This window comes from Lampetra fluviatilis, chromosome 3 (genome assembly GCF_964198595.1).
Source record: "Lampetra fluviatilis chromosome 3, kcLamFluv1.1, whole genome shotgun sequence".
Classification (NCBI taxonomy): Eukaryota; Metazoa; Chordata; class Hyperoartia; order Petromyzontiformes; family Petromyzontidae; genus Lampetra; species Lampetra fluviatilis.
Genome location: NC_136277.1, coordinates 34,113,363 through 34,140,725, shown reverse-complemented (window position 1 = coordinate 34,140,725; position 27,363 = coordinate 34,113,363). Strand labels below are relative to the sequence as shown.

Genomic DNA, 27,363 nt, shown 5'->3' with positions numbered 1-27,363 from the left:
CGGTGCCCCTGGTTTGGAAGCGAAAGGTGATGGGAGGGCAGAGTTAATTTCGCTGATGGAATTAGCGACGAAAATGTTTGTCGGGTCAGAGCGGGAGATTTTATTTAATTGTAGGGCTCATGGACGGAATTCATCACGGCTAACGATGACGACGATGATTGCTGCTCACCGACGACCCAAGTGCGACGATGTGACGAGATGAATGACCACAAGATGAGAGTAGATGAACGACGATCAGACAAAATTAAGGACGATGAGACGAGACAAACGAGTTGGAGTGAACACGCGGAATGGTATCATTTAGTCGCGCTGCCAGAGGCTGCAGCGCACAGCAGAAGACCAAAACCGGTAATTGGCTGTCCACAAAACATCAAGAGATTTACTGAGTTCGCTCACTGGCCGACTTAATAATAGTGGGCGAGGTGGGCGAGAGGATCAACCGCGGGCGTCTCGTGCGGACTCGACTGAGCGTCCACAGGGGGTCGTCAGCCAGGCCGAGACTACGAGTGAAGTAGAAACAAATCCGCACTGCGCTCACGCGGGAGGCGAGACGGTGGCTACAGCGAGGCCTCTGCCGCGATCGACACGGTCAATCAGCCCGGCGATGTTCAGGATCTGTTTGGCCTGCCAACTCGACGCGGTCTTGGCAGGCTGCGTGGCAAACGACTCTCGGCGCCCCGGACCCCGAGGGCGTTGTGCGCGCGGGTGCAGGGCGCCACCCGCGCTCTGTGCGTCTCCGCACGGACCACTCGGAGGAGTGGCCGCAGCCTGAACAAGGAAGCGCACGAGCAGGCCGCTGCCCGCCACGCGCCCTGCGCCTCTCGATGTACCACGAAGTAGGGCCGTTGTGGCCCGCCACGTTTTACATGTTGCTTACATGTTACACGCTTTCCCTATGAAGGCCACAGTGTTGCTTACAATCTCAGATTGGAGGCCGCATTCCAAAGTGAGCGGAAGCCGAGACCCCCCCCCCACCCCCCAAGTCCGCACCGGATGCCGCTCGGGCAACGCTGCAATCGTAAACGAGAAGAAAATTTCGATTTAAAACTTTCGTGACTGCAGGGATTCATCTTCTTGGTTCTTTCGGTAAAGTCACGTAGAAGGGAAGTAAGAAGGGAAGATTACTTCCCTTCTACGTGACTTTACCGAAAGAACCAAGAAGAGAAGAAAATTAGCGGAAAAGCGGTTCACACGGACGTCGCTTCCCTTGCTGGTGTGAGCCTGCGAGTGTGAGCACGCAGGTGTGAGGGTGTGTGAGAGTGTGAGGGAGTGAGGGAGCGTGCGAGTGTGAGCACGCGAGTGTGAGGGAGCGTGCAAGTGTGAGGGAGCGTGCGAGTGTGAGCATGCGGGTGTGTGAGGGAGTGTGCGAGTGTGAGGGAGCGTGCGAATGCAAGTTGCGTTGGTGACTGCAGGCACATGTGCAGGTGTGAACAGGTGTCTGTGCAATAGTGTACGTGTGAACAGTGGGGAGCGGTAGTGTAGCGGTTAGCGCAACGTTGCGCTATGAACCCGGCGACCCGGGTTCGATTCCCGCTCACGGCCAACACCAGTGACGATTATCTGATCCGGTCTCGGGCCTCCCCCAGGTCGACTCAGCCTTAAGTCAGTACCTGGTGCAGTGTGTATTCATCACCACTAGGGAGACAAAGACGGCCGGGCGTGGTGCTGGACACCCACCCCTTCATGTGCGATGTCGTCCTTCATAGGTGCTCACAAACGCCGTTGTCCCCAACAGCCTGCCAAGGCTATACGGGGGAGCTTTGTCTTTGTGTAGGAATTAGGTGCTCGCTCGAGCCGTCTATATGGGGGAGCTTTGTCTTAGCGGGCACGTGAGTGCACACGTGCGTGTAAGCTCAGAGTGTGCGGATATGCAAGTGCGTGCATGGGCACGTGCGAGCGCATGTACGAGTGTACGAGCGCGCTGGCGCGCGCCGCTCCACCACCTGCAAACGCCTTGGAGATCCTTTCCTTGTTCCACTCCCAGGGCTGGTCGTACTCGTCCGCCGGTCTCTCGTCGTCCTGGGGCAGCGCTCGCTCCCCCGGCGGGTCTCCGGGCAGGCTCGCCTGCGGCTGCGGCGCGGCCGGCAGCGGTTGGGCCGGCTGACCCTGCGCCGGCGCGGTGGCCCGTGCCGGCGAGTGAGCCGGAGCCGAAAGCGGCGGCGGCGCCGACGGCGGGGTCCGGACGGACGTCGGCGTGAGCGGGGGCCCCCCTCCCTCGGGGCTGGCGCACCCGCTGCCTCCTCCGTTGTTGGCGCCGCCCGCCCCGCCGGCGCCTCCGGCGACCCCGCCGGAGCTCGGTGCGGGTGCCCCGCCGACGGCTCCGCCAACGGCCCCTCCGACGGCCCCGCCGACGGCTCCGCCGACGGCCCCGCCGCCGGGCGTTCCAGCGCCGCCGCCGCCGCCGCCGGCCCCCGGGCTGGCCGGGGCGTCGTCCCGCGGCTCGTAGGGCGTGTCGTACAGGGGCAGCCGGCGCGGCGGCGTGTCCTTGAGGCTGTGCTTCTTGGCACCTGCGGTGGCGAGAAACGGTGCCGGAGCCGGGTGAGTGGGGAGTCCGGGAGGGGGGGTCATGTGCACAGATGGCGGAAAGGGTCACAGCAACTGTAAGCGTGGACCGATTTGGTGACAATGTTTTTCTCGAAGATAAGCGGTGCTGGTGGCTGGCGATGCCCCGCGTAGAATGTAGCCGCATCCTTGGCAGCTGAATTGTTCTGCGAGCGACCAGGGCTCACACACCCAGAGGTGCGTGGTAGCTGGGACTGGAAAACTCTGGGAGGGGCTGTGACCTACACCCTACAGGGTCGCGGTTCGAAGTTACGGTTAGTGTTGGTCTCTCTCCCACCACTCTCCAGCCACTATCCCAATCATTCTCCAAGCACTCTCACTCTCTCACTCACCCGGTCCAGCCCCTCTCGAAGCATCATGCCCACCACACTACCCACTGCTCTCCAAGCACGTTTTCCACTGCTTTTACCAACCGCTTTCAAAAAACATCTGCACCACGCTCTCCACCACCTCATTAACCCACTCACCACGTCACACCGAACTCTGCTTAACCACTCCCCATCACGCTCCCCATCGCTCTCCCCATCACTCTCCCAACATGCCGTGCGGTGCTCAGTGTCTGGAGAGGCCGATGGGAATTAAAACAACACAACCCAGCGAGGCGAGCGTGACCATTCTAGTAAATACAAATCAAAAGCACTCTTTAGGTGACTGAAAGGATTCCCGATGATGTTGAACCGTGATGTTTATGTGAGCGAGCTCAAGCATCGATCACCCCAGCTCCCCCGCCGAGCCAGCTCCCCCACTGCCACAACCCTCCCGTCATCTCAGCTCCCACCCCTCCACATCCCCACTCAGCCCCCCCCCCACCGTCCCAGCACCTCCCCCCCAGCTCCCCAACCCACTCAGCCCCCCCACCGCCAGCCCCGCTCCCCGTTTAACACCCCGAGTGGAACGGCGTTCTCCACTCGGCAGCCTCACATTTTGTTAAGCGAATGTTTTTAAAATTATGCTGGATCGTCATAATTGCCCTGTTTATACCAGGCTTGGCCAATTATGCAGTCAATATAATTTTAGATTTTAAATTAATTACTCTTCATTAATTATGGTAATTGCGTGCATGCGCACGTGTGTAAGCTCCCGTGAATCCATGTGCGCGTGGGCTGGAACGAAATTAATTCTTGCATTAAAAAAACGAAGCGCTAATGCGCGATTCTGATGGACTGCTTGCGGGTGGATCGTTTGGGACGAGGAAACTTGCTCGGCTTACAGCGAATACGTGGTCGATTCGAAGCTATTCAATGATGTTCACGATATGCGCATTGCATCTTGGGCGTGAGAATTGATTCTCTTTGACTCGTGGAAATTACACGCAAATGGATATGCGAATGTGAAATTGATGCCGATTGAGCGAACAGAACAACAGGAGGCGGAACAAGCGGGAGAGACGACACCGCAATCGACCGCGAGCGCCACCGCACCGCTCACACACTCCACGGCGGACCTCCTCCGTGGCGCGTCCCCTCCGTTGGCCGCCGCTGCGTCCTTCGCCTCAACCGAGGCCAACGTTCAAAACGAGCGCCGCCCCAGGCCCGAGTGGGCGACAGACAGAGAAGCGCCGCGGTATTTTCCGCAGAAAAATGTCGCGCGAAAACTCCGACACAACCCTCCCTACCCCCCCCACACATTCTGCCCGGTCGCTCACCCCCTCCTGTCCCCCTTCCCCCCGCCCCCCCACCAACCCCCGTGTCCGCCGCCACTCACGGCGACCATAAATCATAATCCGTCGCGCCGTCTCCCGCCCGCTGCGCAGCATGAAAGTCACCGACGGAGGGACGAGGGGAACTGAATTTCCCCCACGCGGCTCCCGATGCAAATCCCACGGTTTCACGGGCTGCCCGCAGAGAGCCATTAATCACTCAATTTGAGGAGAGACATCGCCGAATGGGATGGTGGGGAGGGTGGGGGTGTGGCGCTGACGGCGCTGGCTATGCAGGCCCCAAGAACCCGGGCCCTTGGGGGGCTGGGGTTGGTGGACCACACGGGGATTTGCGTCAGTCAGCCCCGTGCTTGATCGGTTTACCAATCCGGCCGCGTAGCCCGGTGGTAGCGAGTGAGCGGCCTGCAGCGATCGCAAGGTTCGGAGTTCAAATCCTGCTTGGGAGAGAGGGGGGGGGTTGGTTGACGCAGCCCATCACTCTTCTGGGGTTTATAAAATAAGTAACATTGTGTGTGCAAGTCAACGGTGGTTGTCCTATGGATAGACTCGCCCCTGCCGTAGGAATGTGGAATTCCCACCACTGGCTCAGGGCTGTAAACGGGAGATGAGCACCGCCTCAATGCTCACTGGAGCTGCGGATGGCGTTGACGAGTTCGCCGTTCAGAGTTTGGTTGTGTTCACAGGTTGGGAATTTCCTGGGGGGGTTATTTTGCCGCACTCACTAAACCCCCCAACCAGGTCTGCCGTGACAGGGAGATGCCTCATCTCAAATGAGCTCTCTCTCACCTGCTCATAATACGCGCGTCATCTTTCAAGTTGGTTGCCAACATTCCGTACACAGGCAAAACATTTGTATCGATCAAAGATCAACGAATTTATCGTCTTGTAACTTTCTGACGGGCCTGCTGGCTCCATCGAGACCACGTCTGTCAATATCCTCTCATCTCGGCAGGATTAGAGGGTTCAAGAGACAGACGCGGGCACCCGCGCTGGCGTGGCTGTATTTCACACCCACTGTAAACACAACATCAGTGGCTATCGAAACGTGTCACTTATTCATAAAGGCAAAGATAGCCCATATAAGCTTCAGGATGTTGGGTCAAGTGCTGTTAGCGAGAACTTACTCAGGCCGGAACAACGGTGGTGGTGTGGGCGGCACGGCGCCTTTGTCTCTGCAGTGCTAATGTTTTGCACATCACGCCAGGTATTTATTCACGGTTCAGTCAATTTAGATTCAGGATTAGTTCTGATGTCACTCGCCACTGTTAGCCGTGGTCGCGACTTGAACTCAGGTTGTCGAGTTTGTAGCGCAATGCACGAATGATTGTGCTGATGCTCACCGCCACACAGGCATAACGTGAATGCACACGCAAAGACAAAATACAAAAGACAACGATACATAGATACACACACACAACACAGATACGAAGACACAGATATACACACAACACACAGACAGACACACGTATAGAGGCAGGCGTAGTGTTAATGTGAATGACTGCATCTTATCTGGGTATAAATTAAAAATCCCTGTCCGTCTCCGTGCACTGGGAAAAACACCACACACACTGATCTGCACAATAACCATGTCCCCTACCCCACACACACAGTTAACACAGCCGTTTACAGATAATTGCTTATTTGCATTCCTAATAACCGTCGTAATTGGATGCTCCACCATCTAATCTTCGCTTTCTGGTCCATCCCTCGCTTGGCTCCACGTTGGTGCAAATTCGACGCGCGAGATACGAGAGAAAATAAGAATTTATTGAGACCAATAAAAAACACACACACACGTGCTAATTCACAAACACACGGCTGGTACACACACACAAAGACAAAGATCCCCCGTGGAGCCTATAACAGACCATTGGGGCAAGTGCTGTTAGCGAGCACCTATGAGGGCCGGCACAGCACGTGAGGGGGTGGGTGGCCAAAACCACGCCCGGCCGCCTTTGTGTCCCCTGTGGCGATGTTTACACACCGCACCAGGTCCTCATTTGAGGCTGAGTCAACCTAGGGGGAGGCCCAAAACCGGTTCAGAAAATCGTCACCATCGTTGGCCGTGAGCGGGAATCGAACGCGGCGTGCTAACCGCTACACCACACACACATGGCTTGGTACACACAAATACACACATACAAGCCACCTCGTAAACACACAATCATAAACAAAGACACACACACACACACAATCCCAGACGATGCCATACGCACAAACACGCAACCTCATACACACACACACACGCAGTGCAGTACACACACGTGCAGCCCCAAATCTAGATACACACATACGTATGTGTATACACAGATAAACTAATAAACACGACATCCCACACACACACACGATCAGTTGTGTAAGCGCTAAACTGAAGGACCTCAATCCATCTTCGCTGGAAGGTTCAGCCGGGTTCAGTCGGGGCCTCCGTCTCGAGCTTTAAATGACAAACAAAGGGGCAGCCAGGAATCCAATCTCCGTTCACCTGCCGCTCCTTCGGCCACGTTAACCCTTCAAGGGACTTCGTCGTCACCAGACACGATCTATCCACTGCTGGATGAACAGCCGCCCCAGGCCGTGGCCACCTCTCACGACGGTTCTGCGATGGCACGATTCACCTGCCACGCGATCCGATTCCGTCGCTTCATCTCCGCCCTCGCACCGCAGCGAACGGCGCGGCAAAAACTAACGTGGCACGACGGCGCGGTGTTACACTCTATGGCGGGGGGGGGGGGGCTTGTGTGATCATACTTCACCGCGCTGGTCAGTGCGGGTCAGGGAAGCGGGGGCTCAGAGAGTGCGGCACGTGGAGTCTTACGCCGCGGCAAACGATCGATGGGTTTAGGTGGCAGAGCTGGGCCCCCCCAAGGTTGTGAAGGCTCGGGATGGGGAGAGGGCGCCCCGTGAAGTGAGCAGGGGAAGGATCGTTCGGCGGCTGTGAGACGGGGAAGAGAGAGACCCCCACACTACGAGTCGCTGAGACTCCACGCAGATGCCTGCGGGGAGTTTTGAGTGACGCCCAATCGCACCAGGAGGGCTTTCTCCCAGCATTCTGATTTCCTCCCGCACGCAACAAAAACCATGGGCCATGAGAAAGTGGCCCCCAACATGACGAGCAGGACGCTCCTGATATTAATTAAGATCCATTTATCGCGCTTGTAATCAGCGCGAGTGTTAGCCAGATGAGCGACACGGGGAGAGAGAGAGAGCGAGCGATTATAATCCCTCCCAGACAAAGGGGGGCAGCCGCGGAGAAGGATCAAGCGAGCGACCGTCGAGCGGCGGTCGACCCAAAGTCAAGTTGAGAGAGAACCACACGAGTGGAGGTGACGACGAGGATATGAAGGAGGATGGAGGGGGGTGGAGGCGGGGGTGAGGCGGGGGTGAGGGGGGGGGGCTTGGAGTTCAGACAGAGGAATATTTGGGAAGGCATTTACGGCACAGCAGCGGCCGCCGCCGCCGTGCGCAGAAACGGCGGCCCTGCGCTCGCGGCACCTGCTGAGCAGCGTGTCACGTGCGTGCGCACGCTGAGCCCCCTTTGTCACGTACAGAAACTCTTTCAATCCACTGTTGGATGAGGGCCTGCCTGTCCGTGCCCGTAGGGGTTATTTTGACCGCACTTTGCCGCGTCGTTCTGAACGGAAAGGGATTCTTTTTTTTTTTAAATAACCGCACGGCGGTTCTGGCTCGCGCGCCGACCACCTTCGGGCTCAGACCGAACTCGCCCGTCAGGAGGTGCAGCGCTCGGTGTCTGGCCGCAGCGGAACGCGTCATTAGAATTTCAAATCCGGCGATCAAACGCCCGCACGGCTGATTTCACACGACAAAGACCCCCCGTGTAGCCTTTAACAGACTGCTGGGGCAAGTGTCGTCAGCGAGCACCTGTGAAGGCGTGGGTGGCCAGCAACACACACGCCTTTCCACCTTTGCCTCCCCGCCGCTGATGTTTATAATGCCGCACCAGGTGCAAATTTCTTTGTATAGCCGAGTCCACCCAGGGGCAGCCCAGCCCTGGCTAAGATATTTTGACCGTACTTTGCTGGGCGCCATCAGTGACGGCCAGGGAGGCGAGGGGGGCCAGAACCAGTTCAGATTTCACTCGTCACTGATGCTAGCCGTGCCTGAGATTTGAACGATACGGGTGGTACCGCAGTGCTTTAATCACCGTGCCACGCTCCACGCACACACACACACGGGCGGACGCACGCAGACGGGCAGATGCGCACACGCACATTTGAGGCGAGGGTGGGAAAATTGAGCGACAAAATGGAACACTGTAACGTAATGAAATTTCGAAAAAAACACAACATTAAATATTTCCCCTCCGTAAGCAAAATGAACTGTGATTGCAAAACGACAGGTGGCCTGTAATGAAGCTCGAGGCTCTGGAGAAATCATCGGGATTTGCCTGATTAGGGTCTGGCTGGAAACCGGCGCCGTTTGCGTAACCGCCTCGCGCTCCAAACCTCCACGCAGAGCGGCTCCCATTCACTCCGCTCCACTGGGACGGCGATGACGACGGAAACGGTGACAACGACGACGATGGTTGTGATGATGATTTATCAAGATGATGACAATGAAAATAATGGTGACGACGATGATGTACGTACGCTGAACTTCTTTCGCACAGTACGTAGTCAACCGTGCTAATTGAAGGTGTGGGGAAGGACAACAGCATGATGATGACGACGACGATGATGATGATGATTAGGGTGATGTACATGCTACTCATGATGATTGTGATGATGACGATGAAGTTGATGGCAGTAGTTTTGATTGTGATCGTGATGATGATGATGCTGACATGCCACATAGCGCCACTGATTATCTTAACACCATAATGAGGCCACCTCCTGGCCAGAGAGCTAAGACTCTTTCTCAATCCACTGCTGGATGACCACCTCCCTCCCACACGGCATCAGCGATGGCGGAGTTGTGTAATCTCCGTGCGGTTTAGTGAAGTAGGACAGGCCCCGTTCAGATATCACTCGCCACTTGATGCTAGCCGTGGGCAGAACTCAAACTCAGGTAGCCAGGTTCATGGCGCAGCGTGCCAACCTCTGCATCACCACCCACCCCTCCTGCCCAGATAACAGCACAAATGACACATTTTCAAAATCCCGCAGAAGGGTCAACTAATGATCACAGTGCCCTTGTGGACTCTCGTCAGGAATTGGCTGATCCGGTGGTCACAGGCTCCGCAGAAGAGGAACCACTCTGGCAGAGGTCAGCCAAAGTGCGGGGTCCACATCTCAGCCCATTACAGGCGGCGCCGTGGGGCGCGGTTATGGTCCCTCCGATGTCCGTGATTTACGTTAACGACCTGCCAACCGCGCGCCATAACGGCGAGGAGTAATGCCCGCTGACGGCACCGCGGCGATGCGTCCGAGAACTCATTGCCGACATCTCTGTTTCCTGCAGCAACAGCAGCAGTGGCGGCGGCGGCAGCGATGACGTAATGCCGGGGTCGATCGAGCTCACAGCGATCGCTACCTACGGTTAAACCCGTCGACCTTAATTGGATCCTAATCTGTCCCTGGGTTCGCAGTAATTAACTCAGCTGTGCGGAGGTGGCGCCGACTGCCCGTCGAGGTGGGGAACCGTCGGACCCCGCCGCTGCGATCTCGGCGACATGGCTGTCGAGCGGCCAGGTGAGGTCACCGGGGTGAGGTCACCGAGGTGAGGTCGGCTGGCTCGCCTCACCGCTCTCGCTGGCCAACATCCCTCAACGAGATTGACCCGGTGCAGGGACAAGGCTCACCCTGCCAGCCCCGTCCAAATATCGTCCGCTGCAGAGTGACGAGCGGCTGGGAAACTGAATGAAGGAAAAATCCACGCCCAGCCAAATTCACTCCCGAGAAGCGTTTCCCAGCTCAGCCCAGGAGGCGACTCTCTCGTCGGTCTAGGGTTCTCCGACAAACTTACTTCATGTTTACAGGCCAATGGCCACCTCTCACTCTGCTATTGTTTGTTCGGTCAGCATCTGCGCAATCTGTTGTACGGCCCTTGTGTAAATCCACTGCTGGAAGAATGCCTTTAGTGTTCACAATCGAGGTTTTTTTGGGTTAGATCGAGTAAATATATAATTGTGTCGTTAAACCCGCCACCACCAGACACAGCCAACTAGTAAGGGTTGTCACGTAAACAAAACGTGGCCAATTCGTCACTAGTACAGCACTAACCGGTGTGTTGGAGAGCCAAGCCACAACATTTACAAACTGAGTACGACGTTTCGCCAGTAATTACGACTAGCTTCATCAGGCGACAGCCAGATTTGTGGAGATGTGTTTACCACCCTTCTGCGCTCTTGCCCAATGTGGGGGGGCGGGGGGGAATTGGCCACATTCTGTTTACGTGACGACCCTTCCTAGTTGGCTGTGTCGGGTGGTGGTGGGTTTTAACTACCCATTTATATATTTACGCGATCTAACCCAAAAACCTCTATTAAGGATGATATTGGTTGCGAAAGCCTACGTGTTAAACTGCCTTTAGTGTTGATCTATCGTGGTGTTGTTTTTATCACACCGCGCCTCGCTGGTCAGTGCGTGTTGGTGAATTGGGAGGACAGAAAGATCACTCACCGCTGATATTAGCCGTGGCCGGGTCCGTAGCACAGTGCGCTGACCACTGCACCAACGTTCTACGCGCTATCCGTTAACAATGAGAAATGAACGGCAAAGGAGGAATCATTGCCGATGCGGCAACGGAGCACGATTTTTCAGTCAACAGGGTGGCAATGCACCCGACAATCGTTCTGTAATAAATCGCCACGCGTGGTCCCAGGCTTTAGAGAAGGCCACTCTGGATTTGTTGGTGTCCTGGGATCCCGTAAATATTTTAGAGCTTCGCAAAGACCGATGGAGGGATGCGGCGTTCTGTCACTGTGTGCCCGAGTGGCTCCGTGAGAAACGTTTGGAAGCTCCCGAGTCGAGGGCCACCTGCTTCGTGGAGAGATCCGCCGCCAGCTTCTGTCCTCGGGAGGCCGAGAACAATAACCTAAGTGTGGTGCGGCCGCAGAGGGCGGCTGACCTGCGACCCCGACGGTCACGCAAAAGGTGAAATGTGATGGCAAAAGCCGCTCAATAAGACGGCGAATCACGCGGTAGTGGCGGAGGGTGGTATGGATAGGATAGGGGTTGTGTCGGGGAGGAGAGATTGAGGTTGAGAGTGAGTGTGGCCAGAAGAGGTTGTGGCTGGAGAGCCAAGGTTGTTAGGAGGGGTGGGTGTTGCGTGACGTGTGCTTCATTGGGATGGCGAGGCCACTCGGCTCCGAATGAAGGTCGACACAATCAGATGAATGTTTGAGTCATGTACATATTTGCGTAGAATTTCTTCTTATTATATTATATATCGCATTGATTTTCAGCAATTTATTATGCATTACTAATGTACTGCATTATACGTTTTAAATTACGATTCCTTTATTTACTCAGCTTTAGAATTTAATTTGTGGTGCGGACAAAAATAATTTCATGCGAGTGATTCCCTCTCCAAACAAAACAAACGCGCGATCAAAGGCTCAGCCGCACCACCCCCCCCCCCCCCCCCCAATGGCCAAGCGATCAAACGGAACCCTTCGTTTCGCGACCCAAATTAAAGCGTAATCGCCGGCTGTAAGTTTCCAGCCCGAACTCTGCCGTGACCTCTTGCCGCGGGGATTAGAACGCCACGACGTGGGGCGGCGCAGCAAACGGAGGCTCGGCCCGCGCTCGGCCAGGAGTGGGATGGGAATAATAAAGCATGAAATATTAACGACGACACAGATGTGGCGCGTGGCCACGTCCGTAACGAACGGCGACGCGGGCCCATGGGGCGGGGGGGGGGAGAGAGGCAGATGGAGGGGGGCGTCGTTAGCCCCCCCCCCAACACCGCACTCAACCACCACACACAGCAACCGCGCCTCACCGCGCAATCAACGCAACCACCACCCGCGTAGCCAGCACTCACGCAGCCGCCACCATCCACATGACCACCACCAACTCACCCACCCACATAACCACCACCCACTCACCCACCCACATAACCACCACCCACTCACTCACCCATATAACCACCACCCACTCACCCACCCACCAAACCACCATCCACCCAACCGCACCACGCCACTCCAGGCAACTCTACCACAGACAAAGACACTCATTAGTGCTGCTAGCGAGCACCTCATGATGGCCGGCAAGGCACTCGAAGGAGGCGAGTGGCCAGCACCACACCCGGCCGCCTTTGTCTCCCCAGTGGCGATGTTTACACACAGCACCAGGTACTCATTTGAGGCTGAGTCGATCTAGGGGAGGCCCAGGACCGATTCAGAAAATCGTCGCTGGTGTTGGCCGTGAACGGGAACCGAACACAGGTCGCCGGGTTCATATCGCAGTGCACTAACCGCTGCACCACCGCCCCCCATGCCAACTGCACCACGACCTCTACAACGAACAACAACAACAACAATCGGCGCTTCACCTGGACGCCACTGCGGCACTCGGACTGGAGCCGCGGCTTCGCCCCCCGCGAGCCCGCGGGAGGGAGAGGCCCAACAGCTGGTGGGGCTGCCGACAGAGAACCAGGACAAAACGGTGTTGTGTTGAGCTGTGATCACAAATTAAACATTTATTTTGGAAGCCCACTCGAGGGAGGGCGCGCTCCGTACCAGCGAATCGGCTCGCCCCGCTCGTTTACAGCCGCGCAGGATCACCCGCGACGCGAGTTGCGCGTGTTCGCACTCGCCCGTTCATGCAACGTTACGCTGAGCCTGCCTGAATGTGTGTGTGTGCGCGTGCCCTGTGTGGGGAGCGGTAGTGTAGCGGTTAGCGCGCTGCGCTATGAACCCGGCGGTCCGAGTTCGATTCCCACTCATAACCAGCATCGGAGTCAAAATATCTTTACCGTCCTGGGCCTCCCCTCGGTCAACCCAGCCTTAAATGAGCACCTGATATGATGTGTAAGCATCAACTTTGGGGAGACAAAGGCGGCTGTACGTGGTGCTGGCCACCCACCCGTTCATGTGCAGCGGGGCTAACATCAATGGCGAATGATAGCTGAATGCATAGTCTTGGTTTTTTCGGAAAAACCACGTAGGTAGAAAAATAATAATAGATCACGACGTTTCGATCGCCACACAAGCAACCGTCTTCAGGTGGGAGTCATTGATCACTCATTGACCTACGTGACTTTACCGAACGAACCAAAGAGTATGGATTCCTGCAGTGACGAAAGCTTCAAATCAAGATTGATGGCTGAATGGTTCAGAGCCAATCCCTTCAGCAACCGGCCCTGACCAGCGTGGTCAAGTCTGGTCAACCAACCAAACATCCACAATGCAGCGGGGCTCCTCCTGAAAACTTGTCTCGAGACTCGGTGAGGCCGCCACGGCTCAGGCGCGGGGCGACGTTACGGGCGCCTCGTGGCGCCGATTGATTTTGACGCGTGTCGTTTCACCGCCGCTGCAAATGCGACCGCTTACAGCGACGTCATAAAACCACGGCCACAACTCGAACCTGTACTCGCACCTGGGGGCACTCGGCTCGAGATCTCCTCGGCACAGCGACGTCGCGTCGTTGGTGTGCGGTCTCCCGACCCTGCCCCCCCCTCTTCGTAGCCCGACCCCTGGGTCCCTCCTTCCCTGTGAGTTGCAGTGCAGTCGCACCGCCTGCACACTCGGTGGCTACGCCACTGCCTCGGCCACGCTGCAATCCATTCCAACTCCCCTCCCTACCTCCCTCCCCACACGCTGCATCGGATTTCTACTCTCTCTGCACACAGGGAGCTGCGCTTGTAAAACCAATTCCCTAATGCAGCGCGATGTTCGCCGACGACGGACGCTCACCGCATCACACAGAGCCGCGCGACGGCAGTGGCAGCTTCATTGTCTGGGGGTAGCAACTTCATCATTAGTGGGGGAGGGGGAGTCGGGGGGCTACAAGGGGGGGGGGCGCCCCCCCCACTCATGAACAGGAGGAGAAGCAGTCCCACCGCGTACCCCCAATTATTTAGAGGCAGCTCCTCGGGGTGGCTGCGCAGGCACAGCTCCAAGTCAGAGAGGCCGGTGCGCATCCCGAGACAGCGCCGCCGATGCCACTGCCTCGCCTCGCCATCTCTGCCATCCCTTCCGCCAGATCCTGCGCCAGTCGCACGGTTGGCAGCAGCTAAACTCGAAGCTCTTCGCAGTTGAACTTCCCACTCGGAGAGGTTTACATTGAGGGTGCGGGTCTGGGCGCCACCCGCCAACCCCCCCCCCCCCCCCTTTGAAATGCGTCGCATAATCAGCGCCGGCTGGGCGGGGAGCGACGCTGGGTGCGAGAGAGGTGGAGTCAACCCGTGCCGCCGCGGCTCCCCGTCCATCACGGAGCGCTGCTGAGTCGGAGGGGACCGCTGAGTAATCGGCGGCGGAGATGGAGGGAGAGAGAAACAGCGCTGGTCTCTCCCAACAGAGCGAAGCCTCCACCACCCCCCCTCCCCCATCGTGCTCCCCCTTCCCCCCCCACCACCCGACCACCGCACCCGGCATCTCCATCCAATTAGCCCCGACAAAACGGCGGAGCAGTGATGGACGCCACTCGGCATCGCGCTCCCATCAATCCGGGGACCGCCGCTCACTCAACGACAAGCGAGAGCGAGGGAGAGAGGGAGACGGGGCGAGAGAGTGAAGGAGAGAGGGAAACGGGGCGAGAGAGTGAAGGAGAGAGGGAGACGGGGCGAGAGAGTGAAGGAGAGAGGGAGACGGGGCGAGAGAGTGAAGGAGAGAGGGAGACGGGGCGAGAGAGTGAAGGAGAGAGAGAGACGGGGCGAGAGAGTGAAGGAGAGAGGAAGACGGGGCGAGAGAGTGAAGGAGAGAGGGAGACGGGGCGAGAGAGTGAAGGAGAGAGGGAGACGGGGCGAGAGAGTGATGGAGAGAGGGAGACGGGGCGAGAGAGTGAAGGAGAGAGAGAGACGGGGCGAGAGAGTGAAGGAGAGAGAGAGACGGGGCGAGAGAGTGAAGGAGAGAGGGAGACGGGGCGAGAGAGTGAAGGAGAGAGGGAGACGGGGCGAGAGAGTGAAGGAGAGAGGGAGACGGGGCGAGAGAGTGAAGGAGAGAGGGAGACGGGGCGAGAGAGTGAAGGAGAGAGAGAGACGGGCGAGAGAGTGAAGGAGAGAGGGAGACAGGGCGAGAGAGTGAAGGAGAGAGGGGCTCGTGAGGGGCGGGGGGGCAGGGAGACGGGTGTCGTGCGATCGTACAGCTCCCCCGACAGAATTTAAATCCATTCCGGAGGCCGGGGTTATTGTGCCGGCTTCATTGAGACGCTGACAAATGAGAATGTTCTTTCCTTCCCCCATCATCCCTCCACCCCTACCCCCCCCATCTCTCCCAGCTCACCACTCACTTCCCCCAGCCCCCACCCGGGCTCGCGTAGTTCACTCTTGTCATTAAGTTTGCTCGCCAACTCAAAGGCCGCCGCGTTGCTCCACGTGTGGCGCTCGGCACGCGAGAGCCCCCAGTGCCCCCCCCGTGAGATCGCTCAATCTGCGTTTGATCTCCGTCTCTCCCGCGTGCTCGCTCCCCATCTCGCCCCGTTTATGGTTTTGCGTTTAAGTGTTTTTTTTCGCTGTGGGATTGGATTGGCCGATTGATTGGTTGATCGGCTTCGTCTTGACCAGGTGAGAGCCCACCGAGGCGGCCTCTGGTTCAAGGTGACCGTGGGGTCAAGGAAAGCGCAAACTGTTCTCCGTCATACCTTCGACGGCGCTGTTTGTTGACGGCCGCTTGGCGTTTGGGCCTATGTTCAGCACGAGCGACAAAAAATCGTGACGGCCGACACGGAGCGACAACGCACGAACTGAACAGAGAAGTCAAGATCAGCACTGGGGAGACAAAGGCGGCCGGGCGTGGTGTTGGCCACCCACCCCCTCGTGTGCCGTGCCGGCCTTCATCGGTGCTACTCGCTAAAAGCACTTTCCCCGACAGTCTGTTAAAGGCCGCACGCGAGATCTTTGTCTTTGTGTGCGCAATGCACATTCATGTGCGCCCATACCTCCTTAAAATTCCTGAACCAATGTCGTAGAAATCGACAGCCCGAGGACACCGGTGACAATGACGGGAAAATCGCGGGCGCATGCGGCCAGCCCATTAAAATAACGAAACAAAAGAAATCACGAGTCCTGATAAAGACGGGAAACAGAGGCAGCAGCGCTAGTGGCCGCGATCATCTTTGTTGCGATCACTTTTTTCTGTTTGTGATTTTTGTTTTGGTGCCTTCATGTGTGTATACATTTTTAATTTGACTTGGTAGTAGTGGCTGTATTTGGAATTTGATCCTTATATATAACGAATGTAAGGCGTTCTGGGAAGCTATTCGCATGAATGACGCAATATTAAATGAAAGCATTTTTATTCTTCCTATTAATCCTGTTGCTACTAACTTTCCAGCGACGGGGCGACTCGCGCTCCCTCCGTGCGTTGCCCGGCGCAGGGCGCACGCTTTGTGCGCGGTCGAGGGTCGCGTTCCGGGTTGTGGGGTTGGAGCGGCGAGGCAGCCGCGAGTCCGAGCCGGCGCCCGGCACGGGGCACGCGTGTGACCCGAGGGACACGCGGGGAGGTGACCCCCCCCCCCACCGCCGAATCGTGGCTCTCTCGCCGGCCGGCAAACTCATCACGCCGACAATGAGCTGCGCTTTTCTGCTGCTGCTGCTCAATGCAGTCCGATTGTTTTGACTAATTCTCTCTCGTTTGGCGACGAGAATTAATCGAAAACAGATGTCCGGCTTCCATCGCCTCCACCAATGCCACCACTGCCCCCCCGTCTTTCCTGCCCCCACCACCCAACCCGACATCTCCACCGACTCCAGCGGTGCTTTGCTGACATCGTCATCGTCGTCGTCGTCTTGTTTGAAATGGCGGGTTACGTAGGGATGTGTCATTGCGTCAACATAGACAAGGGAGCACTCTGGCAGCGTTGTGTGTGCGCACGGCACAGAGGGACAGAAGCGACACCGCCGCCGTGCCTCTACACTCCCTCTCAGAGCAGAGACTATACATATTTAGCTGGCAATCGGGGTAATGGATCTTCTTTTGAGCAAAGGAATAGTAAAGTGAGATCCCTGCTCTAATGAACATTGAAGGAGTGCTCATCTCCTGTTTATTGTCCTGAGCCAGTGGCAGGAAGGGGGAAATTACACATTCCTATGCCAGATAAATGTCTATTGCGTATGACAACCACAAAGAAATTGACATAACTGCAATTGAATCGTAGTTGCCAAGCCAAGTTTGCAGAGGGGAGCCTTGGCAACGCTGTGCAGCTGCTGATATGGCAACGCTGTGCAGCTGCTGATACGGCGGCTCGTGCATAAACAGCTCCTGCCTGCTCAAACACATTCGTTAGAATGTAATTTGTCAATCATCCCCACACAGCAGGGCCCTCAGTGAGTGAAGGTTGGCTGAGAGTTGACAGGAAGCCCCAGTTGCCAGAGCGGAGAGTTCGTGAAGGCGAGTCGAGTGAGATGAAGATGGTGAGAAGCGCCCTTGTCATTGATGCACAACAACAACACCAATAATGTCTTCAATTTCTCCAGGAAAGCGTCACTGGAAGGAGTTTTCAACTTGGCCGAGTCACGTCGGCAGCCAGTGGTGGCTTGAGCGGTTGTGGCCTGCGATGAGGCTCGCTCACTCGCCGAAGCAGAACCCGTGAATGAGGGTGGCGTGTCTCGGCGAAACCACAGGTGAGACAGGGAGTGACGGGCGGCGGTGGGGTTGGCGGTGCGGGAGGCGCCGCCGCATCTCCCGTCCGGCTGCTCAGCTGTCACGACCCCCGCCCCCACCCCCCCCCCGACGATCCAACCGGCCCCGACGCTCCGATTCCCGGCATTCTCCCGCATCTAGGGTGGCGGACGTTGCTCCTGCGGAATGCTCGCCCGTCCGGCCCCGGTGGATTAATTCCGCTCGTTTTGTTTCGTGTCGTCACGTTTGTTGACGTTCTCGTTGCTGTTCAGACGTAGCAGGTGAGCGCGTGTCGCGGTGACCGGGGGAGCGCGCGGAAGGGGAGAGACGGATGGAGCCAAGCGAGGCCGTGATCACCATTACCCTGCGCCGAGCCGACAGCTCTGAAATGCGGCAACGCAAATCCATTAAATACGTTGGGGGGGTCACGCAGCCGCCGCCATCGCGCACCCACACCTCGCGTGGAGGTCGCGCCTCCGCGCAAATCACGCGTTGCTCTCTCAAAAGTAAACAACTCCGCTCGTGTTTATGTAAAATAAATGTCAAACGGCACACGCCGGGATGGAAACACGCTCTCGCGCCGCTGCACCGCGGACGGCGGCGGGCGGGGAGACGGACCCCCCCCCCCCCCCTGAACCTCCGCAATGCCGCGCGGGCAGAACGGATTGCCGAGAGGCGTTGTTTGTGAGCTGGCTGGGGACGCAAATCAACTAACGCAACACCTACGGTGGGAATTGTGCCACCCGGCAGCCCCCTCCCCCCCTCCCCCCCTCCCCCCCTCCGCCACCCCCTCCCCGGCATCGCCGAGCTAGGGACGAGGAAGCCGAGGGGGGCGACGTTGGCACGTGACTGTTTGCGCGCTGCTCACGTGCGCGTCTGCGTTCACGCGGCACGAAATCGGTCTTGGATGCACCCGGTCATTGTTGACATTCGAGTTCCCGGCAACGACACCATTCTCCGATGTTTTTCGTCGCCGTACATTTTTCCCGGCCGCCGTGCGGACTGGAGTAGAGGCCCACGTGAACGGCAAGAAGCGGCCGCAGCCATAGCGAGACGTCTACTGGACACGGTGTGCCGGGCTGCACTGCATGTGGTCCCTTTGCCGTCGCTTCCTTCCTCGTGCCAGGGTCCCGCAGCTGCTGGAAAGTCGACTCTCGACATCCGACAGCTGCTCGTACGGCCGTCCACCGTCTGGCACGAGGACGGCCCCCAGGGCCACGACCTCCGGGCGCCGATCCGCGTGCGCTGCTCGCGGGGGATTCTCAAAACAAATCGTCACACAGCGCAGGAATGCGTCCGGGGCTTAATTTCAGCCGGCTCCGTCCGGGTCGGTGACCCGCAAGCACACGTCTGGCCCCGGCACGCCACATCCAGGATGCGTCTCGCCACGAGTGCTGCCGCTGCCGCCGCGGCTGCCGGGGGCCGCTCGGCGAGAGACGGAGGCCCGCGTGCGTCGCCTCGCCCCCGGCTCTCTCCATCGCTCGCCGCCTCGCCCAGGCGACGACGCGGCCCACGCAGCCGTTTAATAAATTTGGCGCCGAGCGGCCAGCTGCCGCCAAACCCCCCCTCCCCCCCCCCCAGACGAGGGAGCGCGCCGGCACAGCCCGGTTAGAGGGGCTCACCAAATACGGGCAGGGGAGGGGCGGTGGGGGTTGGGGGCGGAAGGGAGGGGTGGTGCGGAAAGCTGGGCTCAAGGGGACGGAGAAACGATGGGGGCACGGGGGGTTGGGGCGTCTGAGCGGGGGTCGAGTGTCGGCAGACGCTGGTCTCGCGTCGCGCTGGGCGCCCGGGCCGCCTGATGGACGATGTCCTGGAGGGACAGTGGCAGCAGGATGTGAAATATTGAGGAGGGAAGGTGGGGAGGTGATGGAGTCCAGGAGTGCCCGAGTTGGGTTGTTTGGGGGCTCTAAGAGAGAGGTTAGCAAAGGAGGGGGGCGGGGTGGGGGGATAGCTAAGGGAGCTCCTAAAGAGAAGGTTGCATCTTTGATGAAGGGGGGTGCTGACCTTACGGTAATTGGTTTACCGCCCGGGTTATGAGACTGCTCGCTTGCGCTGCAAATAAAAAACAAAATGAGAATGCCAAGGGTAGGGGCACAGCAGGTGGGACAGAGAAATCACTGTCGCATCAGCGGGCACGACGGAGCCTCGCCACGCCAGCAAGAGAAATAACGCCGAGCGTCCGAGGCGGAGCGATTTGCGATTGATGGGACAGCACGGTCATAAAAATAGTAAAAACAAAACCAATGAAAGAAAACATTTAAAGAGGTAAAAGTAGTGCAGTGAAATGGTGATGTGGAGCGACCGCGCCCTCCATATTTGTGCAGACGCTCGCTCTTCTCTGCTCGTTGCTCGCCGCTCATGGTCGGGAATGGTGGGGGGGGAGGGTTGAAGGGGGGTCGACTCAGCGATGGCGGAGCGGGCTCGCGGCGCTCGCGGCGTAACACGCCGCATGCACGGCCGGGCCGACCGGGCGGCGGAGGAAGCGAAGTTCTGGGTTCAGAGGTCACGGGGAATTTATGACAGCGGCGCGCGAGGGCGGCATTGAGAATGCCACCGCGAACATTTCTCATCGTTTGGTTGCTCGGCTGAGGTCGCCCGCGGCTCCAACTCCCCTCCCCGCCATCCCCTCCTGCTGCTTCTCCTCCCGCTCCTGCTTGCAGGTTTCCTTAACGAAGGCCGTGAAAGTGGAAGGGTCCCCCATTCACTCGACAGAAACGGAGAAGGCTCACTTGCTTGCTCACCTACTCGCTCGCCCAACTACTCGTTCGCTCACTCACTCACTCTCTCGCCGGCTGGGTCACTCACTCCCTCACCCATTTGCTCGCTCGCTCTCTTGCCCGCCCACTCAATCCCCGACTCGCTCGCTCAATCAATCCCCAACCTACCCACTCGGTCACTTCACCCGGTCGACCCTCGCTCGCTCGTTCAATTGGCAAGGAGTGGGCAGCCAGATGCGCAGACATTCACGGGCCATTTGCGCTGTTGGTGTTGGCGTGAACGCGCCATTAAGTGCCGTGAAATCTGCACGTTTTGACAGAAGTACGCGCGTCGATGCAGCGCAGCGTGTGTGCACACGCGTCGCAGATGGGAATTCTCAACGAGCGTCGGCGGGGGAGGCCTGCGGGCATCGGCGGCGGGTGTCGCTTCACGGGCCGGGGAGATTCAATGCCAGTTGGGGGGCGGTGGGGTGCTGGCGGTGAGGGTGGGTGATGATGGAGCCCCCCCGCGATGCAACCACCTTGTACGGAGCGCCAGCGACTCGGCGGTTGCTCGGACTCCCTCGCTGCTTCCGCGATAAGCGGCGAGGGAGACAGAGTTAATGTCAGCGTCGCCACGAAACGAAAAACGGCCGATTGCCCGGCGATGACTGCCGCGGGGCGACGCGGCCCCGCGGCCTGCCAGGACGCCATCGTCACGCCGGCCACGCGGCAGCGACGCACCGGTACCTTTAATCATCTTCTGCGCCTCGTACGGCTCCATGTAGCCGTCGTTCTCGGCGCCGGCCTCGTCCTTCTTCTGCCCTTTGGATTTTTTTTCGGCATCAAAGGGGTCGGCGTAATCCTCCAGGATAATCACCTGCCGGTGGGAGGAGAGGGGGGGCACCAGAAAGGAGGGAAGGGGATGGTAGGGGGGTTTGGGGAGAGAAGATGAGAATCGGAGGGGGGAGGGGATGTACGGGGTAGCGGAGAGGAGAGGGAGGCGGTGGGAGCAGAGGGCAAAAGACACGCAACGAATGAATCGTCCGATTGATCACAGCCGCCCTCTCTGCGTACAGTGCGACGACGATCGCGTGAGCCGCGACCGGCGGCGAGAGGGCTCCGCAGCAACGCCTAGGCGGCGTTGCTGCTCTCGTCGCGAGCGGCAACATTATTTTATTCCACAGTCATCTGCCACTCCACTGCTGGATGAACGCCTCCCCATGCCGTGTCAGTTATGGGGCTTGCTCGCTTTGCGCCCTGCTGGTTAGTGCGGTTCGGTGATGGTGGCTGCCCAGCGCCGGTTTAGTTTTCACTCACCACTGATGTTAACCGTGGCCAGGAATGAAATCCAGGTCGCTATGCACTTTGCCACTACTCCACCCGTGAAAAAAATCGCATGATACAGTTCAATAATAATGCCCTGGAAAGCATCGGCGAGCCTCAAGACCTCTCTTTCACGAGGGTCCCGCCTTCGCAGCGTTTGGCTATGGAGTGTTTTGGACAAGAGAGGAAATTTGAATAAAAGAATACACGCACAAAGAGCCACACAGATGGATTGAGTAATCCCAAATGCACAGTGGAACAAGGGGCCACGTGCAGCGCGAGCGGTGTGCACCACTCCGCAGCCCGATGAGCGTGAAGACCGAAGTGTTCTGTCGCGTTCACGAGCACTCGACATGCTTGTTCATGTGAATGTGTGTGCTCGCGTAGCCATGTGTGATTGTATGTGTTCGTGTGGCCATGTGTGATTGTGTGTGTTCGTGTGGACATGTGTGATTGTGCGTGTTCGTGTGGCTATGTGTGATTGTGTGTGTTCGTGTGGACATGTGTGATTGTGTGTGTTCGTGTGGCCATGTGTGATTGTGTGTGTTCGTGTGGCCATGTGTGATTGTGTGTGCTCGTGTGGACATGTGTGATTGTGTGTTCGTGTGGACATGTGTGATTGTGTGTGTTCGTGTGGACATGTGTGATTGTGTGTGTTCGTGTGGCCATGTGTGATTGTGTGTGTTCGTGTGGCCATGTGTGATTGTGTGTGCTCGTGTGGACATGTGTGATTGTGTGTGTTCGTGTGGACATGTGTGATTGTGTGTGTTCGTGTGGACATGTGTGATTGTGTGTGCTCGTGTGGACATGTGTGATTGTGTGTGTTCGTGTGGACATGTGTGATTGTGTGTGTTCGTGTGGCCATGTGTGATTGTGTGTGTTCGTGTGGACATGTGTGATTGTGTGTGTTCGTGTGGACATGTGTGATTGTGTGTGTTCGTGTGGACATGTGTGATTGTGTGTGTTCGTGTGGACATGTGTGATTGTATGTGTTCGTGTGGACATGTGTGATTGTGTGTGTTCGTGTGGACATGTGTGATTGTGTGTGTTCGTGTGGACATGTGTGATTGTGTGTGTTCGTGTGGCCATGTGTGATTGTGTGTTCGTGTGGACATGTGTGATTGTGTGTGTTCGTGTGGACATGTGTGATTGTATGTGTTCGTGTGGACATGTGTGATTGTGTGTGTTCGTGTGGACATGTGTGATTGTGTGTGTTCGTGTGGACATGTGTGATTGTGTGTGTTCGTGTGGCCATGTGTGATTGTGTGTTCGTGTGGACATGTGTGATTGTGTGTGTTCGTGTGGCCATGTGTGATTGTGTGTTCGTGTAGACATGTGTGATTGTGTGTGTTCGTGTGGCCATGTGTGATTGTGTGTTCGTGTGGACATGTGTGATTGTGTGTTCGTGTGGCCATGTGTGATTGTGTGTTCGTGTGGACATGTGTGATTGTGTGTTCGTGTGGACATGTGTGATTGTGTGTGCTCGTGTGGCCATGTGTGATTGTGTGTTCGTGTGGCCATGTGTGATTGTGTGTTCGTGTGGACATGTGTGATTGTGTGTGTTCGTGTGGCCATGTGTGATTGTGTGTGTTCGTGTGGCTATGTGATTGTGTGTGCCGTGTGGCTGTGTGATTGCGAAGCGATGTGTGATTGTGTATGCTTGTGTGCCTACGCGTGATTGTGTGTGCACGTGTGGCTATGGGTGATTGTGTATGCTAGCATCGCTGCGTGTGCTTGCGTGGCTGCGTGTGATTTCGCACGTTTGCCAGCGATGTCCGTCCGCGTGATTATGCATGCGCGCGTGAGCCTCGTGCGTGCGCGGTCGAGCGAGCGGCGACCGGGGGAGTGAGTGGATGAAGAAGGTCGGGGAAGCGATCGACGCACAAGTAGCGGGGGTGCGGGTTGATCGGTGGACGTGAGCAGGGTGTCGCTGGCGGTGGTGGACACCGGCCCGAGAGCGGTCGACCTCTCCGGGAAGAGGACGAACGCCTCGGACTCGGGGATCCGCACGCGGGGCAAAACAAACCCCCACGGGTGACATCGCCGCCGCTGGGCATCACACGAAGACGACGCCATCCACTGTGGAAATGACAACACTGAGAAGTCGCCCATATCGAGGCGTTGACCGCGCCTCGCCTGCGCAGAGCTAATCCATTACAACACCCGTGGCAACCTCGACGAAACGTGAAATTAAAGGAACTTTTTAGAGCGCACACAAATAATAAATGTTAGCGTTTGACTATCGGCAAGAGCATCTCGTGTGCAGACGTCAGAAGCAACATGTCACCAGAGACGGCGAGAAATTGGTTCTTACGAGATAAACTTGCAACGCGAAGATAAATTATGCATGTACGGTGCCCTATAAACCGTGCACGCAGCGATACATAAAGACGCTGCTGCATCATTATGCAGAGCTCGTTGTGTGCGCTTTTACATTTGTGTTTATGTGCGTTTACGTGCGTTTGCGTGCGCGTATACTGAACGCGTTTGCGTTGATTCACGGCAAAGTTTGTGGGTTTAGATCGCGGAAGAGTATCGTGACAAGCACTTGGCCCGTTTTCTGTTCACGTGACAACCTTACGACTTGGCCGTGTCAGGTGGAGGTGGGTGCACGACACAGTTGCGCCGTACGCGATCTAGCACGACGAATGTTGGTCGCGTTGATGACAGTGCAGTCTCATTGACGTGCGCACAAGCACAAGTCTGAGCGATGTGCCTGCCAGCCACGTGTTCACCCCGTGCGATTGCTGCCACATCTGGCAGAAGGAAGCACAGTCTGTTATGCTATAATGTGTTTAGGGAACACATTTCTTTTTTATAACGCGGATGCGAATTGGGTTTAACGCGATCGAGCGAACAGAACTTCGTCGCGAGGGTAGAAAAAAATCGATCGTACGGCTGCCTCGGCATAGCGTGATCACACAAGGCATTGGGATGCTGCTGGATGCTTCTAGATGCTACCCACGCGCCCCAATCTTTGTTCAGCCTGCGTACGCATCCCACGTGTTATCGCGGACCGTGCTTTACCCTATATCTTACAACGCGATGTTTCCACAACGCGGTGTTCTTGAGGAACGCAACTCCCACCGCGTTGCAGGAGGACAGACTGTAGTCTCGTCCACGGGCCCGAGCAGACGCTGGTACCACCGGAGGTAGTGACAGGTTTCTCGTGTTGATTTACTTACGTGGCTAATGAGAGTGGATTTACTGAGAAGTGGGTTATCACATTGCTCACCGCTATTGGCCGCTAGAATGAAGCCACCTCAGCTGGTACCATCGAGAGCGATGTCTGGGCTGGTGCTGTGGACTACAATGAAGGGACGGCGAGCTGTGGAGGCATCTACGGCGTTGGCCGTGATGACCTCTTGACCTCGACAGACAGTATACGTACTACAGTGCCAGTAATCAGAAAAAAATCCCCACGCACACCGATCGACGTTATGGCTGCTTTGCCACAGACTACAAAGGTCAAGGTGTCAAGCAATGACCCTTCTGCAGAGAAATACGTGACCTAGGAATGATCGACATCGATTGTGCAACACACCACGTCTCTCTGCATGCGACATCATGTGCCAGTAAAACGAATCAGTCTCCAAGCTCAATCTCGCATTGAGTGGTGGTAATGTCCAGAGGTGAAGCTTAGCTATTGGTGGGAAATACTACATTCATATGGTGGAACCCATTCTCTCAATAGCACGTGTCACATTACTATAGGTGGGTTCTTGTTTATGCCTGTACACTTTACTGCACGGTAATATTGCGATTTATACAAAAGAGTCTCACTGAGCCTCAAGACTTGTTTTTACACGATGATCCCGCATTCGATGTTTGGCCCAATTCCAAACATCTCATGCAGATATTGTTTTATGGGACGAGGGGGAGAGAACAAGCCCCCCGTCCCCTTCTCCCATAGAATAGAGAAGAACCAATCACAGATCTGCACGGAGCCATGTGACCGCTGCATCTGTATGCACGCCCGTGCGCGCGTGCGGAGCCAGCGTGTCCATGACACTCCCAAAGTCATCACGGCCGCCCAATAATCATTACTGAGTCATCGACGATCGGGCCTCTCAGCAACTAGAGTTCCCCACAGACACGCACGCACACACGCCGGCGGGGTCAATATTAATCAACGTCCGTCGCTTAAGCAGGTGAGAGCTCGCCGAGGTTCATCGGTAAGGGACACCTGCGCGGGAGAGTTTCGTTAACCCCAGGCTGATGAGTTTGGGAGGGTGTTTGTGCAATTTCAGTCCTGGGGTAGCTCCTAGCAGTGTTCCTGACCTGCTGACATCAGCCCCCTTCACGGGCGGAGAGAAAAGCAAAACGTGTTGAGTGCAGACTAATTAAGCAGAGCGGCGCTCGCGTGAAAACAACGTGAGGCAAACGTCCTAGGTGGGTGGGTTTAAGGAAAAATGCACTCATGCAGCATGAGCACAATAATCTATTTGAATTCCTTTTGTAAACAACACAGCGATTTTTAAACAGGCAGCGGCACGGAGATGAAAACGTTACAGGCGGACATTGTCCCGGCTCGCCCGCTCCATCTGATTATAGAAAAAAAATCCTGTCCCATATCTCATCTCCCGTCTATGATCACGAGGTTTCCCCACCAAGGCCAGTCCGCGCCCCACGCCCACGCCGCCGCTGCTGCTGCTACTGCTGCCAAAAAATGAATAAACCCCAACCGAATCGTGGGATTCTCTCGTTTCGTTTTGCCCGAAAATCAACAGAGTCCCAGGGGCGTGCACCAGGCTAGACCTGCAGGGCCACCATCCATCGCTCACGTGACCGAGTGACCGCTCACGTGACAAAGTGACCACTGATGTGACCGAGTGACCGCTCACGTGACCGAGTAACTGCCCAACTGAGTGACCGCTCACGTGACCGAGTAACCGCTCAGCTGACCGCGTGACTGCTGACGTGACCGAGTGACTACACAACGGGTGATTGTTCGGCCCAAAACGGCCCACAGATGGTGATGATGATGGATGGTGGTTGTGAAGATAATGATGATGAGCGATGGATGATGGTGAATGATTATGGATGGTGGTGATGATGATGGATGATCATGGGTGGATGATAATCATGATGATGAATGGATGATGGAAGATGCTGGTTAAAGATGGATGGATATTGATATTGACGAGTGTATGGCGATGATGATGGTGGCGATGATGATGACGTTGCTGAGAATGATGCTGTTGAAGATAGTGACCCTTGTTGGTGATGTCACGTTGGTAGTCTCTGCGCTCACGTCTCACCCACCCTCTCGCACCCGCCACCCCTGCCGCCACCCCTGCCGCATGTTGATTGCGCTCCGTGCGTGCCGCGATGCTCGAGCGGCCAGGGAAGAAATTGGCCACCGGGGTGTCTGGCGAGAGGATCGATTTATATCGGAGGGCCATTCCGCCGAAATTAGGCGACAATAAATAGCGCCA

At 56.9% G+C, this 27,363-nt stretch overlaps 1 protein-coding gene across 3 annotated transcripts in view; it reads right to left on the bottom strand.

Annotated features, from left to right (window-relative positions):
• Positions 1-27,363, bottom strand: part of LOC144931055 (SH2 domain-containing adapter protein B-like) — a 91,856-nt gene that overhangs the window by 42,823 nt on the left and 21,670 nt on the right. For all 3 annotated transcript variants that reach the window (XM_078854955.1, XM_078854956.1, XM_078854954.1), the window contains 2 exons: positions 21,350-21,479; positions 1,944-2,507 (listed from right to left, as the gene is read on the bottom strand). In XM_078854955.1, the coding sequence (XP_078711081.1) occupies positions 1,944-2,507; positions 21,350-21,479 (694 nt within the window). The remainder of the gene's footprint in view (positions 1-1,943; positions 2,508-21,349; positions 21,480-27,363) is intronic.